Below are 23,809 nucleotides of genomic sequence, written 5' to 3' on the forward strand. Positions count from 1 at the left end.
TTTTTAGCAAGTGATGTATTGAAGTACTTTTTGTAATGTTAGACTGCGTTGTGTATTTCACAGACTGGTAATGTTGCACATAGCACCCACGCAATATGGCTCAATGTGTTAAACTCTCAATGCTGGCATCTGTTGTTGATTTGAAGGTCAGAACTTTGAGTACCTGAGAGACCGATCTTGCCGTCCATCTCTACGAGCCCTGTTCTGTTTTTTTCCCCCAAAACTGTGTTTATTAACCTCTTCGCTGCGACGGCTATTCCGCCGCAGCGCCAAGGGGGTGGGGCGGCCGCGCTGCGGATCCGTGCTTGTGACGGAACCGCTCCGTCACGGCTCGCAGGTGAGCTGTGCTTGTGACGGAACGGTTCCGTCATGGCCCCGCCCGCTCTTCAGAACGCTCAGCCCAGGCGCGGAATTCGCGCCGCACAGGCGCGGCGAGCGGGCCGTGACGGAACCGTTTCGTCACCAGCACAGCCCACCCGTGACTCGTGACGGAACGGTTCCGTCACGAGCGTGGAAGAGGTTAAGAGAGGTGTGTTCTGTTATTTACAGTCAATAAAATCGTCAATATGAAGCGCTTCATAAAAAAAATACATTGTCGCTATTCTTGCACTTTTTATTTTATAAGCAAGGCTTTTCAAGCAGAAAAATACCTGCTGATGAAAGCAGAGCCTAAAGTAGCCCCTGACCACCTTCACTTTTCCCCTGTTTACGATGTTTTAATACGAATCAACCCCTTCATTTCCATAGACATTGATTCAACAAAAATCTAGGGTTGGGAAACGTAACTTCCCGCGCCCTCGATCGCCATTGACATCCTGGTCTCTGCTCAGGCTTTACAGCAAGGGCAACAAGTTCAAACTACAGAGAGTAAAGAGGCCTTCTGGAGCCTTGCACAGTTTCTTATCCTGTCGCTGCCATTATGGCCTCTGAGACTGGATGTAAGACGGAACAACGCATGCCCTTACCACGCATGCCTCTACAACGCAATTTCTTTACAACACATTGGCTTCACCACTCAAGTATTTACCACACATATGCCATAGTACCTACCCCTAAATCCTTCAAAACTCTTTCCCACACAATATCCTTTCTCAACCCTTAAAACACCCTTACCACCCCTATACCCTAAAAACACCCTTCCCACCCAAGACCCTTACCCACTCCTAAGACCTAAAAACATCCTTTCCACCCAAGATCTTTATCCTAAACCCTAAAACACCTTTTCCACCTAATACCCCTCTCCACCCCTAAAATAAAAACACCCTTACTATCCAGTACCCTTAACCACCCACAAACCCTAATAATACCCTTTCCACCGAATACCCCTATCCACCCCTAAACCCTAAAAACTCCCTTATTATCCAGTACCAATACCCACCCATAAATCCTAAAACACCCTTTCAACCCAATCCCCTTCCCCACCCCTAAACCCTGAAAACAACCTTTCCACCCAATACCCTTACCCACCCTTAAACCCAAAAAACACCCTTATTTCCTTACCCACCCCTAAACACCAAAATCCTAAAAACACCTTTACCACGTAATACCCCTATCTACCGCTCAACTCTAAAAACGCCCTTACTACCCACTACCTTTACCCACCCCTAAACTTGAAAAACACCCTTACCACCTAATACTATCCATCCTAAACCCTAAAGACACCCTTACCACCCAAATACCCTTACCCACCCTCAAACCCTAAGACAGCCTTAACATCCAAGCCCCTTAGCCACCAAAAACCCTATAAACACCCTTACCACCCTTTACCCACCCCTAAACCCGAAAAACATCCTTATCACCCAATACTTACTCACCCCATAAACCTAAAATATCCTTACCACACTTTACCCACCCCTAAACTCTAAAAACACCTTTATCACCCAACACCCTTACCCACCCTAAAACCCCCAAAACACCCTTTCCACCCAATACCCTTATACACCCCTAAACCCTAAAAACACCCTTACCACCCAATGTCCTTACCCACCACTAAACGCTTGTGGTCAATTCAACAGCGTTCTGCAATATGCGTTTGGATTCTAAACACCTTGTGCAAACCGCACACTTCACCGCATATTATGTCACATGATTTTTTTTTGTTGTGTAATCATCTCACGTTTTGAGACAGTCAGACCCGCCTCTTGGACAACCACATAATAATTGTTTGGACTCAGACCTTTGTTGTTTTCAGTGAATTTATACGTTTTTTTAAATTCTATTGCCTAACTATAATGTCCCTGTAACCTTTGCTTTTTTTTGTGTGATTTTCTGTTTTTTAAGGTTATTTTCTAACTGTAATGTCACTGTAACCATTGGGTTTTTAACTTTATTTTTCTATTTATAAACATTTAACCATTACAGAAGCCATGTTTATAGTTTCATGCCGTACATACCTGGAGGAAACGTCTAAAAAAAAAAAGAGGGAGAAACATTTATACGTTTTTTTAAATTCTATTGCCTAACTATAATGTCCCTGTAACCTTTGATTTTTTTGTGTGATTTTCTGTTTTTTAAGGTTATTTCCTAACTGTAATGTCGCTGTAACCATTGGGTTTTTAACTTTATTTTTCTATTTATAAACATTTAACCATTACAGAAGCCATGTTTATAGTTTCATGCCGTACATACCTGGAGGAAACGTCTAAAAAAAAAAAGAGGGAGAAACATTTCCAGAGACATTTAACAAGACATTATAGGTATATGTCAGTTGGGTGTACTATACAAACGCCATACTCTGTACACTTTGAAGTAGACCAGCTAACAGTGTTCGCCTGGAATCAACATACCACTTACAAGTGATACATATCCATGTTCTCATGTTGTCACTGAGATGCAGGCAAGAGGGTGTATCCAAGCGCCTCACTATGGGTTCAGCCTTCCTCCTTGTTGTCACATTCGACCATTGTTTTTTTTCACTGAATTTCTAAGGTGTTTTAAATTTTATTTCCTTACTGTAGCCAGTAGCCTTTTACAGTGAGTGTGTGGGTGAGTGTATGAGTGTCTCAGGTCTATGAGTAGGTGTGAGAGTGTCAGAGTGGGTCTGGGAATGGCTGCTAAGTGTCTTACTGGCTCTGTGAGTAGGTGCCGGGGTGTCTGAGGGGGTGTGCGGGTGTCTGAGTGGGTGTCGGAGTGTCTGAGTATTTGTGAGTGCCTCCATAAGTGTGTGAGTGAGCAAATGAGTGCCTGAGTGGAGCTATAAGTGTGTGTGTGTCTGTGAGTGGGTCTGTGAGTGAGTACAAGAGTATGTGTGGGAGTCTGAGTGGGTCTGTGGGTGCAGGCGTCTGAGTGGGTCTGTGAGTCCATGAGTCTCTGAGTGGGTCTGTGAGTAAGTGCGTGAGTCTCTGAGTGGGTCTGTGAGTGGGTGCATAAGTCTCTGAGTGTGTGTGAGATTCTCTGAATGGGTGTGTGAGTGAGTGCATGGGTTTCTCAGTGGGTCTTTGAATGAGTGCATGAGTCTCTGAGTGGGTCTGTGAGTACGTGAGTCTCTGAGTGGGTCTGTGAGTGATTGTGTTGGTCTGTGAGCAAGTGTGTGGGTATGTGAGCAGGTGTGTGAGTCTGAGTGGGTCTGCGAGTGGGTGTGAGTGCCTGAGTGGGTCTGTGAGTGTCTGAGTGGGTCTGTGAGTGTATGAGTGGGTCTGTGAGTGGGTGAATGAGTTTCTAAGTAGGTATGCGAGTGGGTGTATAAGTGTACCAGTGGGCCTGTGAGTGGGAGTGCTGTCAGTTTTGTCCTTTTCTGCTTGTTTTTCTGCCTTCATTTTACCTTTTCCGCCTTGGTTTTGTTTTTCCTGTTTGTTTTCCTGCCCTCAGTTTTGCCCTCTTCTGCTGTTTTCCCTTTCCTTCTCATTTTTCTTGCCACTATTTTGCCTTTTTCTGCTTGTTTGTCTGCCCTCTGTTTTTCCCTTCTCCGCACAGGAGAGGGGGGCCAATGCAGCCCTTCTTTCTGGAATGATTTTATACCCATGGGACCCCATGTCCAGGCCCTGGGTTTAACTGAATGGGAGAGGGGCCCCCTCCTGGGCTGATTTGGGCCCCGGGGACCCCTTCCCCCGGGCCCTGCCATGTCTCCTGGGTGCCCAGGAACTCATCCAGGGCACCCTGTGTGCCTCAAAGCCCTCATGGTCCCAGCCTGGTCTTTGCCTCCTGCGGGAGCGAGCATTGCTGTTGCACACAGGGAGCTGCTGGAAATGCACAGCAGATGCACTGTGTAACATGGCAAACAAAACATTGACATACCCAATAGTTCTTGCAAAGGCGAGACCTATTGACTTTGCCAATGCTTGTTGATTTGTGGGACAGTTTGTCCTTAAGTACTCATAACTTTTTTCCACAACAGATACCCAACAGATACCCAACAAGGGTTCATTTGTTTAGATCGTTCAATGTTTTTACCAAAGAGATTAATCGCTGTAATAAAAACATAGTCAAAGTAAGTGAGTTACAGTATTTCATCTGTAAGTGTTTACACTGAAGGCCACTCTACAAAAGTAATATATTTTTACATTTGTCAGACTCTTCTAGTCACTTACACATACAAAATCTTTCGATTGTCCAAAAGCGTTATGCCCAAAGCCATCAACTGTATAACTTATAATTATTTTTTATTGTACTTCCACTATGCACCAAATCACATGGAAATGTATTATGAATAATCTATGGCTATGAAGGAAAGCTATGTATTCTTGAATTGTGCTCAGTAATCTGGTTTTAGGGGTAAGGGTTATTGGTACAACCCTGAATTTGGGAGTACCCCCTGGTATTTGATCATTCTGGGGGTGTTTCTCAAAATGTGTTTTTGTGCACAATGACTTAAAATTGAATGCCAAAAAACCCACTAACATGTCATAAATATAACAAATGTCCTACAATTGTACATTCCCACACTTCTCCGCCAAAAAATAGTACTCCAAATGAGTGGGCTGGTGCATTTGGCACGAAAGATCCAAAAAATGTGAACATATAAACAGATAATATGTGGTATAGTTAAGTTAAAATAACGCAATAATGGTTGCCGTCTGTATTAAAACGTGGGGTTGACTGACGCCTTAAGGAACCTAAAGATTATAGACGTTTCTGAAAACTAGAGATGTGGGGAAGTGAAGGATTGAGAAATATCGTACCGCCCTGCTTTTCCACCTACTATCCCAATTGCGTGGGTCGGCCTATCTACTGCCACAGGAAATGCCTCAAAATACTCTGTGCAAACATCAAAAATATTTCTTTACATTGCAAGCATTCTTGGGATGTGGTAAAAGTGGTGTTTAGCTCCAGGCTCGGCTGGCACCCAGGGAAACCTACCATCGCAAGACATTTTTGAAGACTAAACAGCTGTGGGAGCGTTCTTTGCCTTGGATAAAAGCATTTAGAAAAGTCTCTTGGCGATGGTGGATGGAAATGACATATATTTGTATTACAAATACATATCGTGCATTTGAGAGTTGCTTGCGGCAGGGTTGCTTCATGTTAATTCCAGGTTCTCAGCAGCGAAATAAAATAATATCACCAGTTGGGATGCCAATTAGCAAAATTGACGTTTGGTGGAGAAGTGACATTTAGTGATTTTCATCCTCAAAGTGTCATGTAGGAGGTGTACAATAACAAGGGGTTTAATCTGGAAAATGCACTAAGGTCGCTTCTTACGTGGCAATCAAAAACTGCAACAGCCAGGAGCTGTCGTCTAAGTAACTGTTTCTGAAACTTATTCTAACTTCTAAAATAGCAACAAAAAAAGGCAGAAAGGCAGGTATTTGAATTTACATATTGCAGATATCGAGCTTCTAATACCCGAAGCTTGAAGCTTTCGAACAAAATAAAGCGCTCTGGATCTCAAATAAACAAATTGACAATTAAATTTAAAATGTCATATCTGAACCAGGATTTATATAGGAAAGCTGTTGGTTCGCCCAGAATGCGTGCAGAAGTATAACAGTATCTTAAATCTGTACTTATAGTAAGTACAGTAAATCCCACTTCGTTTGTCAGTGGGCGTAGCGGACATTCTTTGAGACTAGTTTTGTCGGAGAGGGCATTTATCTAGAGATGCAATGTACTCTGGCTGCCATGGTCTGAAATCTTTTTTTTTATTGTAACTTTCCACCCCTTTTAATTTATATTCCTGTAGGTCCTACCCTAGTCTAACTCATTACCATAAGGTAGGCATGGAAATCTTTGTACGTCAAGTCTTCATATGAACACCTGTATCTTGATAAATATCATACCAAGTATGACCGCAATGATTTGTCGCATTTCATATTGGTAAGCTACCAAACTATGCTTTCTTAACATTTTGCCTCTGTTTCTCTTTTGCAGTTGAATACCCATTTAGCTGAATGTGTGAATGCTCCAAGTACCTGCAGTTTTAAACGTTACGGTTGTAGTTTCCAGGTCAGTATGTTCAAATTACAACTTCTGTCGTGCAAGCCTGTAACTCTTTCAGATACTTCAGCTCGAGAAAACTATCTGAGACAGAGCTGTGCCTTGTAAACCCTCAACAAGGTGCACTAAGTGTGAAACTCTGCAGCAGGAAACAGCTTGAGGCTTCACAACTTGGGCAAGGTTTTTGTCGGTTTGATGCCTGGAAGTGTCAATTCGTTGAAACCACTTTTTGAAACCTGAAGATATCTATAGAATCGTTAGACTAGCATTCACCATGAGCGAAGGTGGCGGGGGCGAAGCCGCCTTATGTTTTAGCTTGCCCGTGCACAGGTGCATAGCTGCACATATCTCTGTAAGTGAGGAGAGGGAATATGTTGTTTCAAACCAGAACTGACTTCTTTTGTCTTGATGTTGACTTACTGCTGTAAAACAGGTGTGCGCCCCAAGGTCTCCGTGTATCCTGTCATGCACATCTTTATGTAAAAGGTAAATGCAAAAGTTTGAATAGGTTGGTGTGTGCAAGCATTACCTCTGAACCATGTAGCTCATCAGCATGTTAACAGTGCACAATTAATTCACTTTGGCAGCTGTCAGAACCCCTTTTAGAGGGCCATAGGGCAAGCAGGTATTAATGAGCCCAATCGTGGGGCTGAGGCTCTTGATGTTCCATGGCCCAACCTACTATGGATTCTGAGCAACTGGGCCAAGTACCCCTTCATTACGTAACTCTCAGGCTTAGTTTAGTCCAGGCAGTCCAAGGCTTACTTAGGGGGAAGGTGTGAATGCAGGGAACTGAACACAGGTTTGCAAGTCAAAATGCGTGCACCCACAGCAATAAATCATTGTACAGCCAAACATTCACTTTCATAAAAAAAAGAAGTATTTTATTTCTACCGCTATCCACACGAAGGAAAAACACAACATTCACAAACAACTACACAGTGCCTCCGAGGTTAGGGCCTCTAGCATTTCTTTAGGCACTTCCCCGGTCCCACTCCTTGCTCGCTTCTAGCGATAGTGGTTATTCCCTATCAATATAGGCAACATCCAGGGTGAGTCACACTAGTAGAACGAGTCTCAAGAGCCACAGTGTTCTAGTGCTGCAGCGCTAATTAGCAGCAGGTTTACCTGTGGCCGACTGGCTCAACATCAGTCTTTCACAACACAGGACCTGTTCACGTGGTGAATCTACTACTCAAATCCTATCCAATCTGTTGTGGTATCTGAGACAATCTATTGGGCCAGCAATTAGTCATATACCGTCTGTGCTATTAGGATGTGGGTCACCATTTTTAAAAAAAAGGGTTTAAAATGTATCTGATGCGTTAGTTTTGACCAATGTCTCCCACAGTCGTACCCATATCCTTATGTGATACGATCACGCTACAGATGCACAGAGCAACTGTAAGAATGAAGGAAAAAATGGGAAAGGGGGTTGGTGGTGCCTCACGGAAGTAACACCATGGGTGTGAGCAGGAAGATACTCACCTGCTTCCTCAGGTTCTCATCATTAGCAACCACCAACCCGAAAACAACGGTGTTAAAGTGAGTGAAAAAAAGAAAGGACTAGGTGCTAGGGTGTGATATCTGATACTGCCTACGCACCAGACAGTTAGTTATAGTGTGCGGCAAAGTCAACCCAGAAATTGGGACTACCGGGTCCAAACTATGGCTCCGCCCGTCCCAGTTAAAACCGAGCTAAATCACACTGGCTGTTCAATTTTATTCAGTGCTGTGTGTCTGCTCATTAAAAGCCGACATGTTTTATTGCCAGGGGAAAAGACCTCAGGGCAATTTCTTCAGGGCGTGGGTCAATCACTCTACCCTGCACCAGTGTATGTCTATTTTAGTGTTCCTGCAGGAGACACAAGTAAAAACAACGCACCATGATCAGTTGGCACCTGATCCAAAATTGCAAATTACATATCCTTTTAATAAAAACCACTCTTCTGTTGTCATAATATTTACCGGGATATAGCCCCACATGCGCATACCTTTACCCCTATGCACATGTGAGTGTGTGCATGTTCACAGTCTCACTGGCTTTCGCAGTCTTTGCCTCCGTCAATCTGCAAGACATAGTATAATCTGGTGAGTCTCAGCGTTACACAGTAAAAGGCGTGTCCCTATCGTATGCCTCACATAATGCCTTGACTGGGATTTTGTCAGTTTTTTACTATCAAGAAGATGTGCTAAGATTATGCTAGTACTGCACCCTGCTCCCTTAGTAGTGCACTGGTACTTTAAAAGCATAATTCAGCGTCGCGCATGTTAATTCTGAAAGAAGACCCCCATTGTTGTAAATGCGGAGGCTAAACTGAGATGGCTTATTCCATGAGTACACTCACATGCTGCATGTCTGCTTGTAAATATGCCCACTGATCTGAATCTGCGCTGCACTGCGCAGGATTGGAGCGACGGGAGTTCCTGAGCGTGCCCTTTATGTGAGCAGTGGAGCGGCAGGAGCTGATTCAAGTGACTGCTGCATATAAGTAACATTTTAAGAAGCTCAGTCATGAGTCTTACAGCTTGAAATATAAAATCACACATCTAGCCAAAGTAAATATATTGCTAAATACTGGCAACCATAAAAAGATGGTTCCAATCATTAGAGATTCCTACCACCAACAAAGGCAGGAGGATGGTTCACAAGGGTTATCTTAGTATGGGCAAAGGGATCAAGTTAAAGTCCATTAGTGAAAAGTCCATGGGCAAGGTTAATGGAGCATAAATTAGGTAAGTTCAAGACCGTCTCTCACCAAACTACTCCAAATCGTCCCGCAGGCAAGTTCATCAGCAAGAGCAAAAAGGCAAGGGGCATGATAGGGAACGTCCGACAGGCAAGCTGGATGCAAGCAAAGTGAAAAGGGGGTAGCCAGACCCCCCTCCTTTTAGGAAAGTCACTTTTTATAGTCCAAATTGTCACTGGTGACATCGGTAGCCACCATACAATGCTCTGATCATCATGTGACCATTCTTCCGTTCTCCAGGTACAAATTGATACTTCAGCATACGTTACCATGCTCATCATGAGAAAGGACTGTCCATTCTTTCCTCACTGGTTAGTTGACAAATAGCTTATTTCCTTTATTTCTTTCCATGGATATAGTCCAAACGTCAAGTTCCTACCATTCATACACAAAGAAATGCTGCAAGACAGTCTCTTACTTGTTAAGAACAAATAAAGCAACATTTGAGGAAACATCAAAATCCATTTACATCAAGCTATGAAATAACGTAACCTAAGGAGAAAATCAATTTAAATTCTTTTTAAAGTTAACATTTCTTATTTTGTAAAATAAACTCCTATTTAAGTACAAGCATAAAAAAATAAATCAAACATATTATATATGAGTATTTTGTAAGGTTGTCAGTGGTTATTACACAAAAATGTTAACTCTCATTGTGGTCTACTACCACTATTTCAAAAAGTAGCAATATGCAAACAATTTCTAGAAATCATTAAATTAAAGTCATTTCTATGATTAAAAGATCTTTATAATGTTAGGCACTTATACTGAAAGTTTCAATAATAAAGCACATTACATGCATGAGTTGCATGATTGTCGAGTTTGTTATGGCACTCTACAATGAAGAGTGCCATGCTAAGTTTCGTCATTAATTTTCATGACAAGAATATAAGATAATCAGTTACTACAAATCTTAAATTTACTATTTCATTAATCCTACTGTTTCTACTTAATCAAGCACACTTGAACGGTGCTAGTACTTAAACTTTGCTTAGTTTCTGTGTTGTTCTTCTAGACGTGTGCAAAGTGCACATTTGTTTTTCATTGTCAAACTTGGTTTATGTGTCATGTAAGGTATGTACAGCTTTTACGCCGTGTCAGCTGCCACCACTGCACTTGTGCTGCTTAACTCCTGGTGAATCAGAAAAGGGGGGTGGTGATGAACAGAGTGTCTGAATTAAGCAGACCACTCTTACCCAGTCCAAAGATCAGGGCTTGATCCATCACCGTTATTTATCTCACTGCACCATCCCAGTTCAGAACCTGGCTATATGCAAATCAGTCTGTCCCTGGCCCAGTGCATCATGGGAACAGGGCAGACTAAACTACCAAGCCAATTCTTCACCAGAAAGGAGACAAGCTACCTGGTGAAGGCAGTAGCCTCTCACCGCTATGAGGGTAGTGCTATGGGCAGCCCTGTAAGTCCAACTAGACCGTTGTCCGTGAGACAGGCCTTTGTCATGGCCCATACACATGATCCGTGTTTGTCTATGACACAAGAATCATCATTAGAGATTGAGTTATCAATACTGTTGGGGCACTAAGGGCAGGGGTGCACGTTTATGATCATGTAGAGAACCTTTACATCCCAACAGCAGCTCATAGTGAGACTTTGAACAATATTGTGGCACGGCCAGACCACTGGCAGCATGGAATGCATTAGGGAAGCCTGCCATTGCAGTAACATCGAAAACTGAAAAATAAGAAGTGACATGCCTTAAACAAAGAGCTATCCAAGGTTCTAACACAAAATAGCAAACAATAACTCTATCTTTGTTTATGTGGTGCTTTGAGAATGTGCCATGCTTACTACTAATGCATGGTACACCATCCCTAATGTGATTAAGGAAGTGTGGACACTGGCAGAGCAATGTGCCACTACTGCATACAGCTGGTACAATCATGTTTGAGACAAGGCTTTTTATGCCTTTGCTGTCTGCTATTGAATATTTTTGTGCACTTTTATAACTCCTGCCAAAGACAGTTTTGGTGGCACAAGCCACTGCTTTTGTACTCATCCTTCCCCACATTTATTCAGCCTGGTTCCACATCCTGTGAACAGGTATTTAAACACAGACGCCATGCAAAGATCATAAAGTTTGACTTAAAAAACATGCCAGTTACTTTGGGAATTATTTTGCTATTCATCATTTTCCCAGTGGAATTATACATCTAGTTGTAGACGTAAGAGTACCCACTCCCTCAAAAGAGACTGCTACTACTGACTTTACAGGTATAAACTTTCATTTAGTAACTTTAGACCTATTTGTGGAGATCTCTCGAACTAGGTGAAGATCAACCTATTGGAAAATAAAGGGAAATGTGATGAAGTTCTAAAATAAATAAAAAATATATAACATTTAAAACAAAATAGAAAATGATAAAACACGTTACCTCCTAAAATGAATTTTGTATTCAATCATAAATTAATTTTAAAAAATGTCACTGTTATTTTTTGAAAAAGTACTTTAAAGTTGAAATCACCCACTCTCACTAACATCATTTTTAATTGATCTTTTTGAAAACTTGGTTCAAAGTTACATTTTTAATTAATTTAAATACATTTTAGACTTTTAAAAGTTAAAAATGTAATTTTAATTAATATATATTTAACTGTGGTATTAAAAAATAAAAACTATCATTGTTTACACTTAGGTTTTTAGCTAAAAAAATGTTTTATGTATATAATTCAGAGTTAATTTAATTCATTTTACAAGTATTTCCTGTCAGCTGTCATAGCCTGCCTCCATTATTTTCTAACATGGAGAGTTGTAGAAACCGTGGTTGGCCATGTGGGTGTTGGGCTAGGGTACATTTTAGTGTCTTGTCACTCACTGTTAAGGCTACAATAGAAATAGTTCATTTTGTGAATAGCAACTGCCTTATTTCTATTTAGAGGTGTGTTTAGTATTGGCATCCCCCGAAACTCACTTTACATTTTGCTTATTATCTGCCATTTTGTAGTAACTATATCCATTTACCCAGCACTCCCCCGGGCCTTCCACATTTACTAAAAAAATCCAACACTTAATTGTATGCCGATCTCTGCCCCCAGGACAGATTTACCCCTAAGGGATTTCTTAGAAACTTTTGCCATCTGTAATACTGCTTACAATTTGATAACTTATAAAGACCACTTCAGGAGGTTTTTGGGGAGTAGGTGCCTCTTTGGAGAAACTTTTGCTGCAAAAACTCTCAAAGTATGCAGTTTAAGGCCTATCGGATCTATAGCTTAAAATAACATTAAATGATTCACAGACCTCTCTATATAGAGAGTTTAATGGGTGTTTTCAGTGGACAATTTTCAGAAAAAGTTGAGACTAATTTATGATACAGAATATCTTCTTTAAAACACTTGTGTGAGATAGTGATTTTAGAACACAAAAGATCAGTGAGACTGATGAACATGAAAGGGTTTGCAAGTAATTTGAAAGCGGGACTTGAGAGTGGGTGGGTTCTATGAAAGACATGTTAAAAGAAAGAAGTATTGCAAATAGTGCATTTAAAGTCAGTTTGACCAGTGTTGCTGGTTATAACTCAAACAATTAAGACAATTTTTCATTAGGCTTGGTAACTTTCCTCAAAGTAATTGTTAGGGGATGTGACAAATTATGAGTTTTTGGCACACTGGGGACATCAGTGTGGTTTGGACTTAATACATTTGTACCTCTCAGTGACACACTGTGTGTGATAAAAGCACACAATGGACCCAAATCTACAAATAATTTTTAAACACATAATATTCCTTATGTTACCCACGTTTCGCCTAATGCCATCAGCACACTATAATAGATCCATATATTAGCACACAATTTCCTCCAATGCCACTAGTGTTTAAGATATTTCATGCCTGGAAACTTTAACATATAGTTTCCCTGATCCTCAAATACAAGATCACCATATCAACAGCATAACGCTTGGGTAATGTACATATTTGCCAAATTTCCACAGTGCCACTGTAAATTGCATGTCTTACATTTACCAATGCTGCAGTAAGGCACATATTCGTCCAATTTCCACTGACACAATGACAGAACCTGTATCTTTTTGTGCAACTGGCTATTCCATGCAAATGAAACACTTGTTGTCCAAGGTGCCTATCACTGGTAATCAGAATGAAGATATCCTGTTAACTTGCCGGATCTTTGAAAAATTATTGAATACAGGATACTGACTGTATTAAATGTTGCTGTAGACTTTGAAACCTGCTTCCCAGATTGAGTGAAAAGATCTCAGATGTGCCCAGGTAGGTATCAGTAGATCACTTAGTCATGTTTCTTTTCTTTGGAATCTTGCACATGCAGTCTTGGATTTATGATTGGAAGAGCAAAAATACAAGACTAGAAGAGAACGGGTAGAATGTTAAGAAAAAACAGGGCCAAATAACCTACTCAAAACTTAGATAAAGTAACTTTACCTCGCAGAGTGGATTTATAAAACCTCCTTCGCTGTCCAGCAGTCTCTGTGTGGAATGGACAGCTTGGAGAAGGAAAGGCAGGGTTGGGGTACAATCGTATTGTAGTCTAGGGATTCCGGGTTACTAGGGCTCAGGAGAGCGCTTGTAGTAATTTCTTGAAAAGTTAAACAGCGATTTGCTGGATACTCAAGTTGCACCATGTGGGATGTGACTATCTCACTCCGCTCAGTTTATTTTTCTGCCTACTGGGAAATCTTATCTTCTATGTACAGTGGGTCTAGCCAAACTGTAAATGTGAGAATACTGAGATGAAAAGCCTGGATAAGCTGCTGACACCTAACAAGGAAAAACATAAGAGCTCTGTTGCTTTGAATAGGGAAGAATGTGATGACCTTGCAGGTTAATAAAGCTAAAGTATTGGTCTAGGTTTGTATAAATAAGTCCTGTATATTTTCCTACATCTCTTTAGTAGCCCACTCACCAAAGTTCAAGTAACCTATGTAACGTCCACGTTATCCCCTATGTAAAGCGCTCTGATACCTCCGGGTCTAGCCAGCGCTATATAAAACTCCAAATAAATAAAGTTAATTCAGCTAGAAATAGCAACAGCAGCACCATTTCTGTAGTCAGGGGTTCTTTCACCACCACTTTTTGTGAATCCTTGTGTTCTTTCTCTAGATGGGCTTGAACAACTGCATAAGATGCTTCTTTAGCTGCATGGACACTTCACACCGTGTATCATGGAAATACGTGACTCAAGCAGGGGTCCCTGCACCCACGGCTGGACTCATCTTTTATTCCTTCGGGCATTTCCTTGGCGGGGCTCTAGAGATTGGAGTTTTGTTTTGAACGCCCTTTGCTGCTGCTGACAACTCTATCACTTCCCCAGCTCCCAGAATTGAATTGCAGCTAATAAGGGAGGAGCCCTTCAAGAGACAGAGAAAAAGATCTAGGATGGAAGGTGGAGAGAAAATTAGCAGAGAAAGTGGAGAGTGATAAAGGAGAGAAGTAAAAAAGAACTGATGAATGGAAAGAGAGAAATAAAGCAAGGGGTGGAAGGTAGGGGGGCTAGTTTTGGTTTCCAGTCCAGCCCTAACGCACATGACAGTAGTATCCCCCTCAAAGTACTGTCTTCGCGGTGCATTGATAGGCATAAAGCCATCGAAGCAGGCAATCTCCAAACCTCCAGTAAGCACTGGCCTCTGGCTTAACTCTATAACCTCGTTCTGGGCTGGAATTTGGAGGTGTCCAGAAGTGCTACACACCTTATTAAACATAAACCCAAGGGCGGTAACACTTAGGCATATATCTGCTTGGGCGGAGATGGGTGTGAACACAGTGGGCATGTTTTTTACGAATGGTACATTGATGAACCACAACACATTTGTGAGAGCACAGTATGTGCCGGACATATTATTTCTGCTCTATGCAAATATCACTCGATATATCCGAACTGCTTGCGACCCAGAGGAAACAGAACCTCCAACACACAAGTTAACTCACATACAATTCTTGATAGGCAACAGTAGTCACTTGACAAAATGGTTTTACCAAGGGATTCGAACACACACTGGAGTGTCACTCCAGACCACTCGGGACAAATGGAACACAGACATAGGCTGTGTGCTCAATGATAAAGAATGGGGAACACTATTGGAATACCCAAGAAAGGTATCCAGGAATCCAACATTTAAATTCATACAGCTCATGATTGTCCACCGTGCCTACTTGACCCCGCACAAACTAAACTTAATGTTTCCAGAAACGTCGGATACTTGCCCCCGATGCCACTCCTCAAATGCCGATTTACTACATATGTTATGGGATTGTCTGAGATTAACCCATTACTGGTCATCAGTACACAGAATAGGCAATAGTGTTGCACGGTAAGGAACAGTGTCTCATTGGAGTATTGTCTATTAGGATTGGGTCCAATGGGAAAGAAGGGAAGCCCTGTCCGCAAATTCGCAAATCTGGCTCTTGTATTAGCTAAGAGAAATATTACTATGAGATGGAAGACTGCCAAATCACCATCGATATTAGATTGGTATAATGAAATGGTTAGATGGGGTAGGGCAGCGGGTGCTGAATTTAAGCAAGAGGAACATAGGGGATTACATAATAAACCCATTTCACTGGAATGGAATACAATGTTGGAAGAATGTATAGCTACGGATGTGCAGGCATCATAGAAGGACCCAAACAAACTTACTGGTATCGCCTTCAAAAATATGGTGGGCAAGACGCAGGATGTTGAACGCTCATTATATAATACAAAGGATATGGAATGTAAGTGTGCCCTTATGTACAAATGTTTATGCTGTAGTGCTGGCTACCAAGCATGTATAGCAATGTAAGCCTGAGTCTGCAAGGGGGTGGGGCAGGTAGAATAGTTCAGTATTTGTTTTCGCTACTAAAGTGAAATGTACAAGCTATGAAAATTGTTTGTGAGAATTGTAATGTCAAGAAAATTTATAAAAAGTTACAAAAGAAAAAAACATAAACCCAAGGAAAACGTGTTGATGTCAATTTTTAAAACAACGTTCAAGATCGGCTTTGTCCGCATTTTGCTCAAGTCATTGATTTCAACCACTGTCTTTTTAGCAATAAATTATTCTTGTTTTATTCTCGCATTAGTTGCATATAGCTTTGTTATCCTGCTCCTGCTTTCACCTAATCTATTAAAAAAATGTGACTATTGTGAGATTTCGAAAATATGGATTTTCACAGAAAGTGTTCGCATCTCGTGTTTCGAGGCCCAACACATCTGATGTCCATTATGGGGTGTACTCGCGAAGATACTGGGACAAAACAAGAAAGCTTAGAAGCTTTTGTTTTATTTGTTTTTAGTGGAGGGGATTGGGTGGGTAGAAGTACCGCAGGCTGCTCTCGGAGGTAAGCCCTCCCTCAACCAAGGGTCCTGCCCCCCTCTTCGCACACAATGACTTTTTTTTAAGTTGGACTGGATAGCTGTTTTGTAGTGCCCAGCCTACGTCTTTTTCTTGCAAAGTTCCCAAGCTCCTGTGGCTCTCAACCTGGTACCAATTGTTAGATTCTGCGGTATGCCTTTCCACCATGTTGATCATCGGGATTTGTAGGCAGCGCTGTGTGCTTACTGTCCACTATTTGTCCTCACTTCTTCCAAAGGCTGGGAGGGAGACACAAAACCGCACTAGAACGTGGAACTGGATTAACTAATGAGTACTTTTGTAGTTCTGATGCAGTGAGCAGTTTTGTGATTGGATGCCTCCAGTGCAGACATCCAATTACTTAGCTGCTCACTTATACCACTTGCATAGATGCTACAGCATAGTCGGATTATGCATTCGATGTCAGGCTTTACAAAGGGTCAGATATCATCAGATAATGTGCAGAGGGGTGACATTACCCAAAGGACTGTGTACAGCATGACGCCTCATACTGCTCGAGTTTGTGTAATTTGGAGAATTGGAATCAGCCATTACAGGGGGCTCCCTCCACCTCTGGCCTCCACCACTGCATCAGCTGCTGTCCATTGCTGTTATAGCTGAAAACAAGTGGTGCTGATACATTAAAACAGTAACACCAGATGTGCTATTACGACCCACGTGTACCCCGATATCCATAATCAGTCCTTAGCATTAATGGAAAACGACTTTGTCCCAGCACACCTCACCAGGCACACATGCAAAGTGTCTGTAAGACTGAACAAACGTACGTCTGAAAGACACTCATCGTGTTCGGATCAGGCAGACAAGCGTTTCAAATGTTCAAATGCGCAGGCGCCTCGCAGTCTGAGTAAAGCTTGCAGTGCCTAAGATTTCACAGTCCTGAGGTCATGACCTCATCAGCCCAGCGAAGTCCTCTGAGGTCCTTCCCCTCATCTAGAGCGGGAGCATCACTGGTAGAACTATATCTGGGTGCTACATGTTTAAGCCCCGAACTGCTCATGGCTGACTGTCTGTCAGTGATGCATTGTCACAGAGTGAGGTAGGGTGGGGTCTGCAACTCTCATTGACCGCTTCCCACTCTGTGACGAGTTAGGGATAGTCCTCCTCCCATTGGCTGACCTATAACAAGGTCAGCCAATGAGAGGAGGCAGTGGTGGGATCTTCCGCCCACCCCTTTCTTCCCTAAACCCTCCTGCCACCTGATGTCACTGCCTCAGCCCGCTGTGTCTTCCTTGAATGTTGTGTGCATGCATGTGTGTGCATGAATGTATGTGTATGCTGTGAATGAGTGTGTGTGTGTATACCCTATATCACACCCACAATGTGTGCTGATAGGTGTGAGAGATTCCTCCATCCCACAGATATCCAAATCCCTCATGTAGAGTGGGTGTGGGAGCTCTGAAGGGTTATTGCAGGTGCTGCAGGAGCCTATTGTATATGCTTGTGAGCTCTGTAACATGCCTGGATCTGCACGTGCTAAACTTAGGTGATGTGCTTGTACATTTAAGCCTAGTATTTTCATTATGCATCCTGCTTCCTCCGAATGTGCGGTGCTGGCTACTTACTTCTCCAGTGGGGCACTCTTTATTTTCCAAGCGTATTTCACTGGGTTAAAAATGTTCATTTGTTTCCATTTCCCAGGGGACAAATCAGCAAATTAAAACACACGAGGCAAGCTCAGCAGTGCAACATGTTAACCTAATGAAGGAGTGGAGTAATTCCCTTGAAACGAAGGTAATGTATCCTGATTACAAATCACGGAATGAAAACACTGGGTAAAACAGAAGCCGCTTTTATTCTCCAGTAATTAAAATGGGGCAATTGTGCTTTTGTGTTTAGTTTCTGCGTGAAGGATTGTTCACTTCGCACATACATTTTAGAAGTGTGTACTCGATTTTTTGTTTGAGTGCTAAGGTAAGGTGTAAGTAAGGTGGGGAGCTCTGAAAAATGTGTTACATAAATTCGCATGTGATATACGACTCCGTTTAGGCTTTATCACACTATGTCATTAGTGCTCTCACCCCCCTCCAGCACCCCATTATGACTCCCGCTACAGGTACATTGATTTTCTCAAGGGCTCAAATGGCAGGATATGTTTAGGAGGCACTAAATTGGAACAAAGCTGTTCTGAAATTGGAGGCGAGGAAATGCCATCACACTGTTGGTAAATATCAGGCTGCTGATCCAGACCTCTTGATCTACGTCAGAAGTTTTCACCGTAGGTCCAGGAGGGCTCGATCACTGCCAGAGTTCCTCCATAGCCACATACACAAGAAAGGAACCCACATCTATCTCCTTAACCGTGTCGGGGGCTGTCATTAAAATACCACTTGGATCTGGTGTCCAAGTCTAAGAATCTCAATTAAAGAATGGTTAAATTGAAGATTAGTCAAAATAGTGACAACGGCAAAAGCTTCTGTCTTCCTTTTTCCTAACCATAAAAAACTCCTATAGATAGAATTTAATTTTCCAGTTTTTTAAGCAAATTATTGTCTGTGATTTTGTAGAATGCAGCCAACCCCGTGTAAATCTTGATCCCATGCCAGAAGACCAGTTCTATACCATGGCCCTATTAAACACATCATGTGCAGACTCTTCTATGTATTTGCTGTGTTTCTCGTTGTGAGAAAGTGCCATCTTTCTTGCACTGGTATTCCCTCCCTTTTTGGTGAACTGCTGATGTTCTTTGACTGAGTGTGCCCTGAGCTCCTGCCAACCAGGTGCCGAGGGCCTGTGTCCTTCCCTAAAACTGTGTTGAAACTAAAACCCAATTGGCATCTCTGGCCACCTGTCAGCCCCTAGTAGATGGTACCCTAGGTAACCAGGGCATGGTGACCAAAGAAGACCCCTAAGGGCTGCAGCACTTATTGTGCCACTCTTAGGGGCCCTGTACCCTGACACCCACACACTGCCTTTGCAGGCTGAATGTCTAAGTACAGTACTAAACAAAGTGTCGACGTGACACACATCCCTGTGCCATGCCCACAAGACCCACCCACTGCCTTGGCATACCTCAGTCACCCCTCAAGCTGGGTGCCCTTTGCCAGTGATGTGGGCACAGGTGCATGAGCCCTGTGCCCCTACAGTACCCAGGGCCCTTCCTGGGCACTGTAAGTGCAGTGATGCCATTAAGGGTATATGGTGCTGGGAGGTCGTCATTACGAACTCCACAGCACCATAATGGCTCCACTGAAGACTGACAAGTTTGATATCAAACTTCTCAGCACATTAAACCCGCACTGATGTCAGTGTGGGATTTAATGTAAAATGCACCAGAGGGCATCTTAGAGATGCCCCCTGAAAACCTAACCTACAATCTACGTCTGGTCTGACAGGCTGCCTAGGCTGCCACACAGCAGACATGTTGCTGGACCCTGGGTGGAGAGCCCCCCGCTCTCCTGGGCCTGCAACAATGCACATCTTGGGCGAGGTGCTTGGTCTCCTCCCCCAGGATGGGCAGGGGGAAGCTTCAAAGGCCTGCCGTCTTTGTGAGCTTCTCCAGACCACTTGCTATACTCAGCAACTGACCCCCACCAGTTCTGACTCCCACTCTGGTAAGAAGACTAGCGGGAAACCCTCTGACAGGAAGGGGGCTGTGCCATCCTGTGCCAACCCCACCCCTAAGGGGGGAGAGGCGAGATGAAGCATGACCCCGGGCTCTGGCCATCTTGAAGATGGGGAGCCCTGCCCAATCACAGCTAGGCCCCTGCCCCCCTCCCACAGGAGAGGAGCAGGCTAGGGGGTGTACCCACTCCAGGACAGGGACCTATTGGTCCCTGCCCTTGCCCTACCTGTAACGCCCCTACATTTAGTATTTAGGGGCACCCTGAACCTTCCTTCCTCAGATCCTGATAAGAAAACAAGAAAGAAGATCAAGAAGAAGAAGAAGACCCGGAAGAACAGGACAACACCAGCTGACTTGGCCCAGCCCTACCGGCCTGTCCACCCTGGAAACTGCCCCTGCTAAATCCTGGTGACTCCTGCAGAAAGCAACCTTGAAAAACCCGGAGGACCTGCCTGCCTTGACTCTCTCAAAGACTGTGACTCCCCTGAGCAGAGGCTCTGCTCCAACAGCAATACCCCTGGTGCCAGCCAGGAACCGCACATCCAGCCCACTCTGCACCGGCCGAGCCCGGCCCATGCCCCAGTCACCCTAAACCACGGGGACGTCCCCCCGGCGACTGGGACCCGAAGTCCAGTGCCCAAAGACCTTCCTCGACAACCCAGACGACGACTGCAGCCTCAGAACCAGGGACCCCCCCCCAACCTCGACCAGCCGAGGGTAAGATTTCCCGACACCCAAAGACACCCCTGAACCCGGCGCCCCACGGCCCCCTGTGCCCTCTTTTGGGGTACCCACCTCGTCACCAAGAACCCAACTTACCTCTCGAAGGGGTGGTCGCACCTGAAGAATCTCCGTCCCCGAGCCTGCAGCCTTTGTTCACTTTGTAACTTTCCCATTGGATAACATTGATCGCCCAACGGCTCAAAAGCACCCTGCACCCAGCCCCCCGAGAGCTGCTGGAAGTGCAACTACTACCCTACTCTACTTCTCCACTTGCCCCGAGTAAGTGACCAGGAGCTCAGCTCCCACAGCCGCGTGGCCTGCCTGCTTGCAGCCACCAACCAAAGGCCCCCTACCCTTCATTGGATTGCATTGGGCCTACTCTCTCTGCACCCGGCTGCCCCTGTGTCGCTGAGGGTGTAACAACTGTACCTTTCCGACCATGGGAGACCCTTGAGTCTATGCCCAGAACCTTAACCTCACCAGTCGAGTGCTCACCTGAAAGCCAATAACCCACTTTACTTCTATAGGCTAACCTTGACTGGTTTTCTCTGAAATTTCTTCTAAGTGTGGAGTTTTGAAACTTAAATCAGCCGAATAACGATTTCTGAAATACTCCCCTGGGATCAGGAGAAAAGCCGTGCTGTACTTTCTAGTTCAGTACTGAACCGCAAAAGTAATCTTAACTGTACTTACCAGTTACTTGTATTTTCTTCCATAGGAAACCATTGACTGTTTTTCTCTGAAATTTCTTCTAAGTGTCGATTTTTGCAAATTACAAATATTCTTTAAAAACTGTGCCAACTACTGAAACGCAAATACTTACCTGTCTTAGGTAGAGGTCCCAGTGCTAAACCTAGGAGTCCAGTACTGGATTACAAAAGTAACGAGAACCTACTTTACCTGTGACTTGAATTTCCTTCCATAGGATAACATTGCTAGTTTTTCTCTGAAAAGTTTCTAAATGTCAACTTTGAAAATACATTTATATCCTTTACAAATTACAACAGTAACCAAAACGCTTTTACTTAACTGTTTACAGCTTAGGTCCCGGGACTGAATCCAGGATCCAGTCCTGTGGTTAGAAAAGTAATCCTGAAAGTAATCAACTGCATTTATGTAGAAAAACCTATTGAGCTCAATGTTAAATTGTGTTTAGAATTGTGTTGCCTATTGCAACCCCAGTAACTATTGCATTTACCAAGTCTATTGCCATTCTGCAAAGTATTTGCCTAAAGTCACTCATATTGAGAAAAGTATATTTTGATACCTGTTCTAAAATAAAACAACTATATCCGTGTATATAAAAACAATTGGTCTTGAGTTCAGTTCTTGAGTATGTGAAACCTTTTGCTGACTGAGTGTGTATAACAAATGCTTTACACTGTCCTCTGGTACTGCCTTACTGCTCGACTTTAGAGAGTAAGGTCAGATCTGACTTTAACCTATGTTATACCTCTAGGGATTGGGGACTCTATACACACTGTACCTGACTTTGGTCCAGTGTGTATATATAGAGCCACTTTCTTACACTCATCTGCGAGGTGCCGCTTAATCTCTGGGGCATAGTGAGCTTGGGAACCATGTGAATACTTTTTCTCTGGAAAGGACCTCTTTGTTTTACAGATATTGACTGCACGGCCCCAGGCTAAATTCAGTTCATTTTAAACCAGTCTCTAGAAATGTGCCTTCTCTCTTGGACTTCCAGTTGACCATGTACAAATGGTTTGTTCTGGTTCTAGTTGGTAACACGTTTTGGGAGCTAGAGCAAACATTTGTGAATATAATTCCACTTCATCTTGGACCTAATTGTGGTGTATAATGATGTCTATTGATCTGAGTTGATAATTTTCTCTAACTGGTCGAATTATCCTGGTTTTCTCTCCTATATACATGACTTGATTTACAGTTCCATATATGTCTCTCAGTTAACCACAAAAAGTTATCTGGCAGTCTTAAATGGTTTTACGGCTGTGTACTTGTATGCCATAACTATGTGCAGTCCCAGAGTATTAAATAACATGCAAAGGCTAATAATAGATCTAGAGGTTGTTTCCCTGGATCTGAGTAGACTTCAAAGCGGACGCTAAATCGGTCTTGAATTTTTCAATCAGGAGTTCTGGTTTAAGATTGCTGAAATGACAGCGACCACCACCATCGTCGACAGACTGAAGAAAATCAAACGCAGCAATCCCTTATCAGAAGCTATGGTATTGGGTTCAATTTGTGCACCCAATGACAAACAAGAAAATCTGGGAAGGTGTTCTTGTCTGTGTATTGTTCCTGTATTGCTGCAGCTCAGTCAGGGCTTTAAATCAATCGCCTTTTTAACATTCCTCGTTATGGAATTGATGACAATTTTACTCTGGCCACAAATGGGCTGGTGATCCAAAAGAAACCAGCATATCTCCAAATTGTTGATTGACCTCATCCAAAATGTCTGGCTTTAGACTTTGCCATCTTACAGGAGCACACTGAATCATAGAGAGGTCTGCCTGCGGCCTGGGTGCTGCCACCACCTACACTGTGTCTCGAGAAAACTAAAGAAGTAGAAAGGGATAGGCAGACTAGGTTGGAAAACATTGTGTCATGCTGTATCTTGTGATGAGCTGCTTTACCACGTTTTATTTAATTTGCAGAGTATATTTAGTAGCCTACCATTCAGTTTTAAGCCTGTCTTGTCTTTTGTGCACCAACCATTTGGTGGCCCACCTTGATGTCCTCACAATTGTCAAATCCTCCCGTCTCTCAAGACTAAAGATCTATCCTTGGAGCTGAATTATTAGTACATAGAGGGGAGTCTACAGATGTAATGTCATCAGCGAAACTAAATCCACACATTGTGAATTTTAAGGATAGTGATCAAAATTCAAACAAAATATACGTAAGTATTTTATTAATTAAAGTGTACAGCCACATGAACAAATACCCTGCACCATAAGCAAGGAGAAAAAACTACATCATACCATGTTCAGCATACAGAGACTCTTAGATTATCAGTACAACACCTCTCCTAACTATCTCTGAGGAAAGGTGTGCAACATCAGTGGTCTCC

General features: G+C 43.0%; 1 protein-coding gene across 2 annotated transcripts in view; it reads left to right on the plus strand.

Annotated features, from left to right (window-relative positions):
* The window catches only part of TRAF3 (TNF receptor associated factor 3), a 557,290-nt gene that overhangs the window by 463,190 nt on the left and 70,291 nt on the right, over positions 1–23,809 (plus strand). For both annotated transcript variants that reach the window (XM_086937838.1, XM_086937839.1), the window contains exons 7-8: positions 6,307–6,381; positions 18,111–18,203. In XM_086937838.1, the coding sequence (XP_086793964.1) occupies positions 6,307–6,381; positions 18,111–18,203 (168 nt within the window). The remainder of the gene's footprint in view (positions 1–6,306; positions 6,382–18,110; positions 18,204–23,809) is intronic.

Source organism: Lissotriton vulgaris, chromosome 9, assembly GCF_964263255.1.
Source record: "Lissotriton vulgaris chromosome 9, aLisVul1.2, whole genome shotgun sequence".
Taxonomy (NCBI): Eukaryota; Metazoa; Chordata; class Amphibia; order Caudata; family Salamandridae; genus Lissotriton; species Lissotriton vulgaris.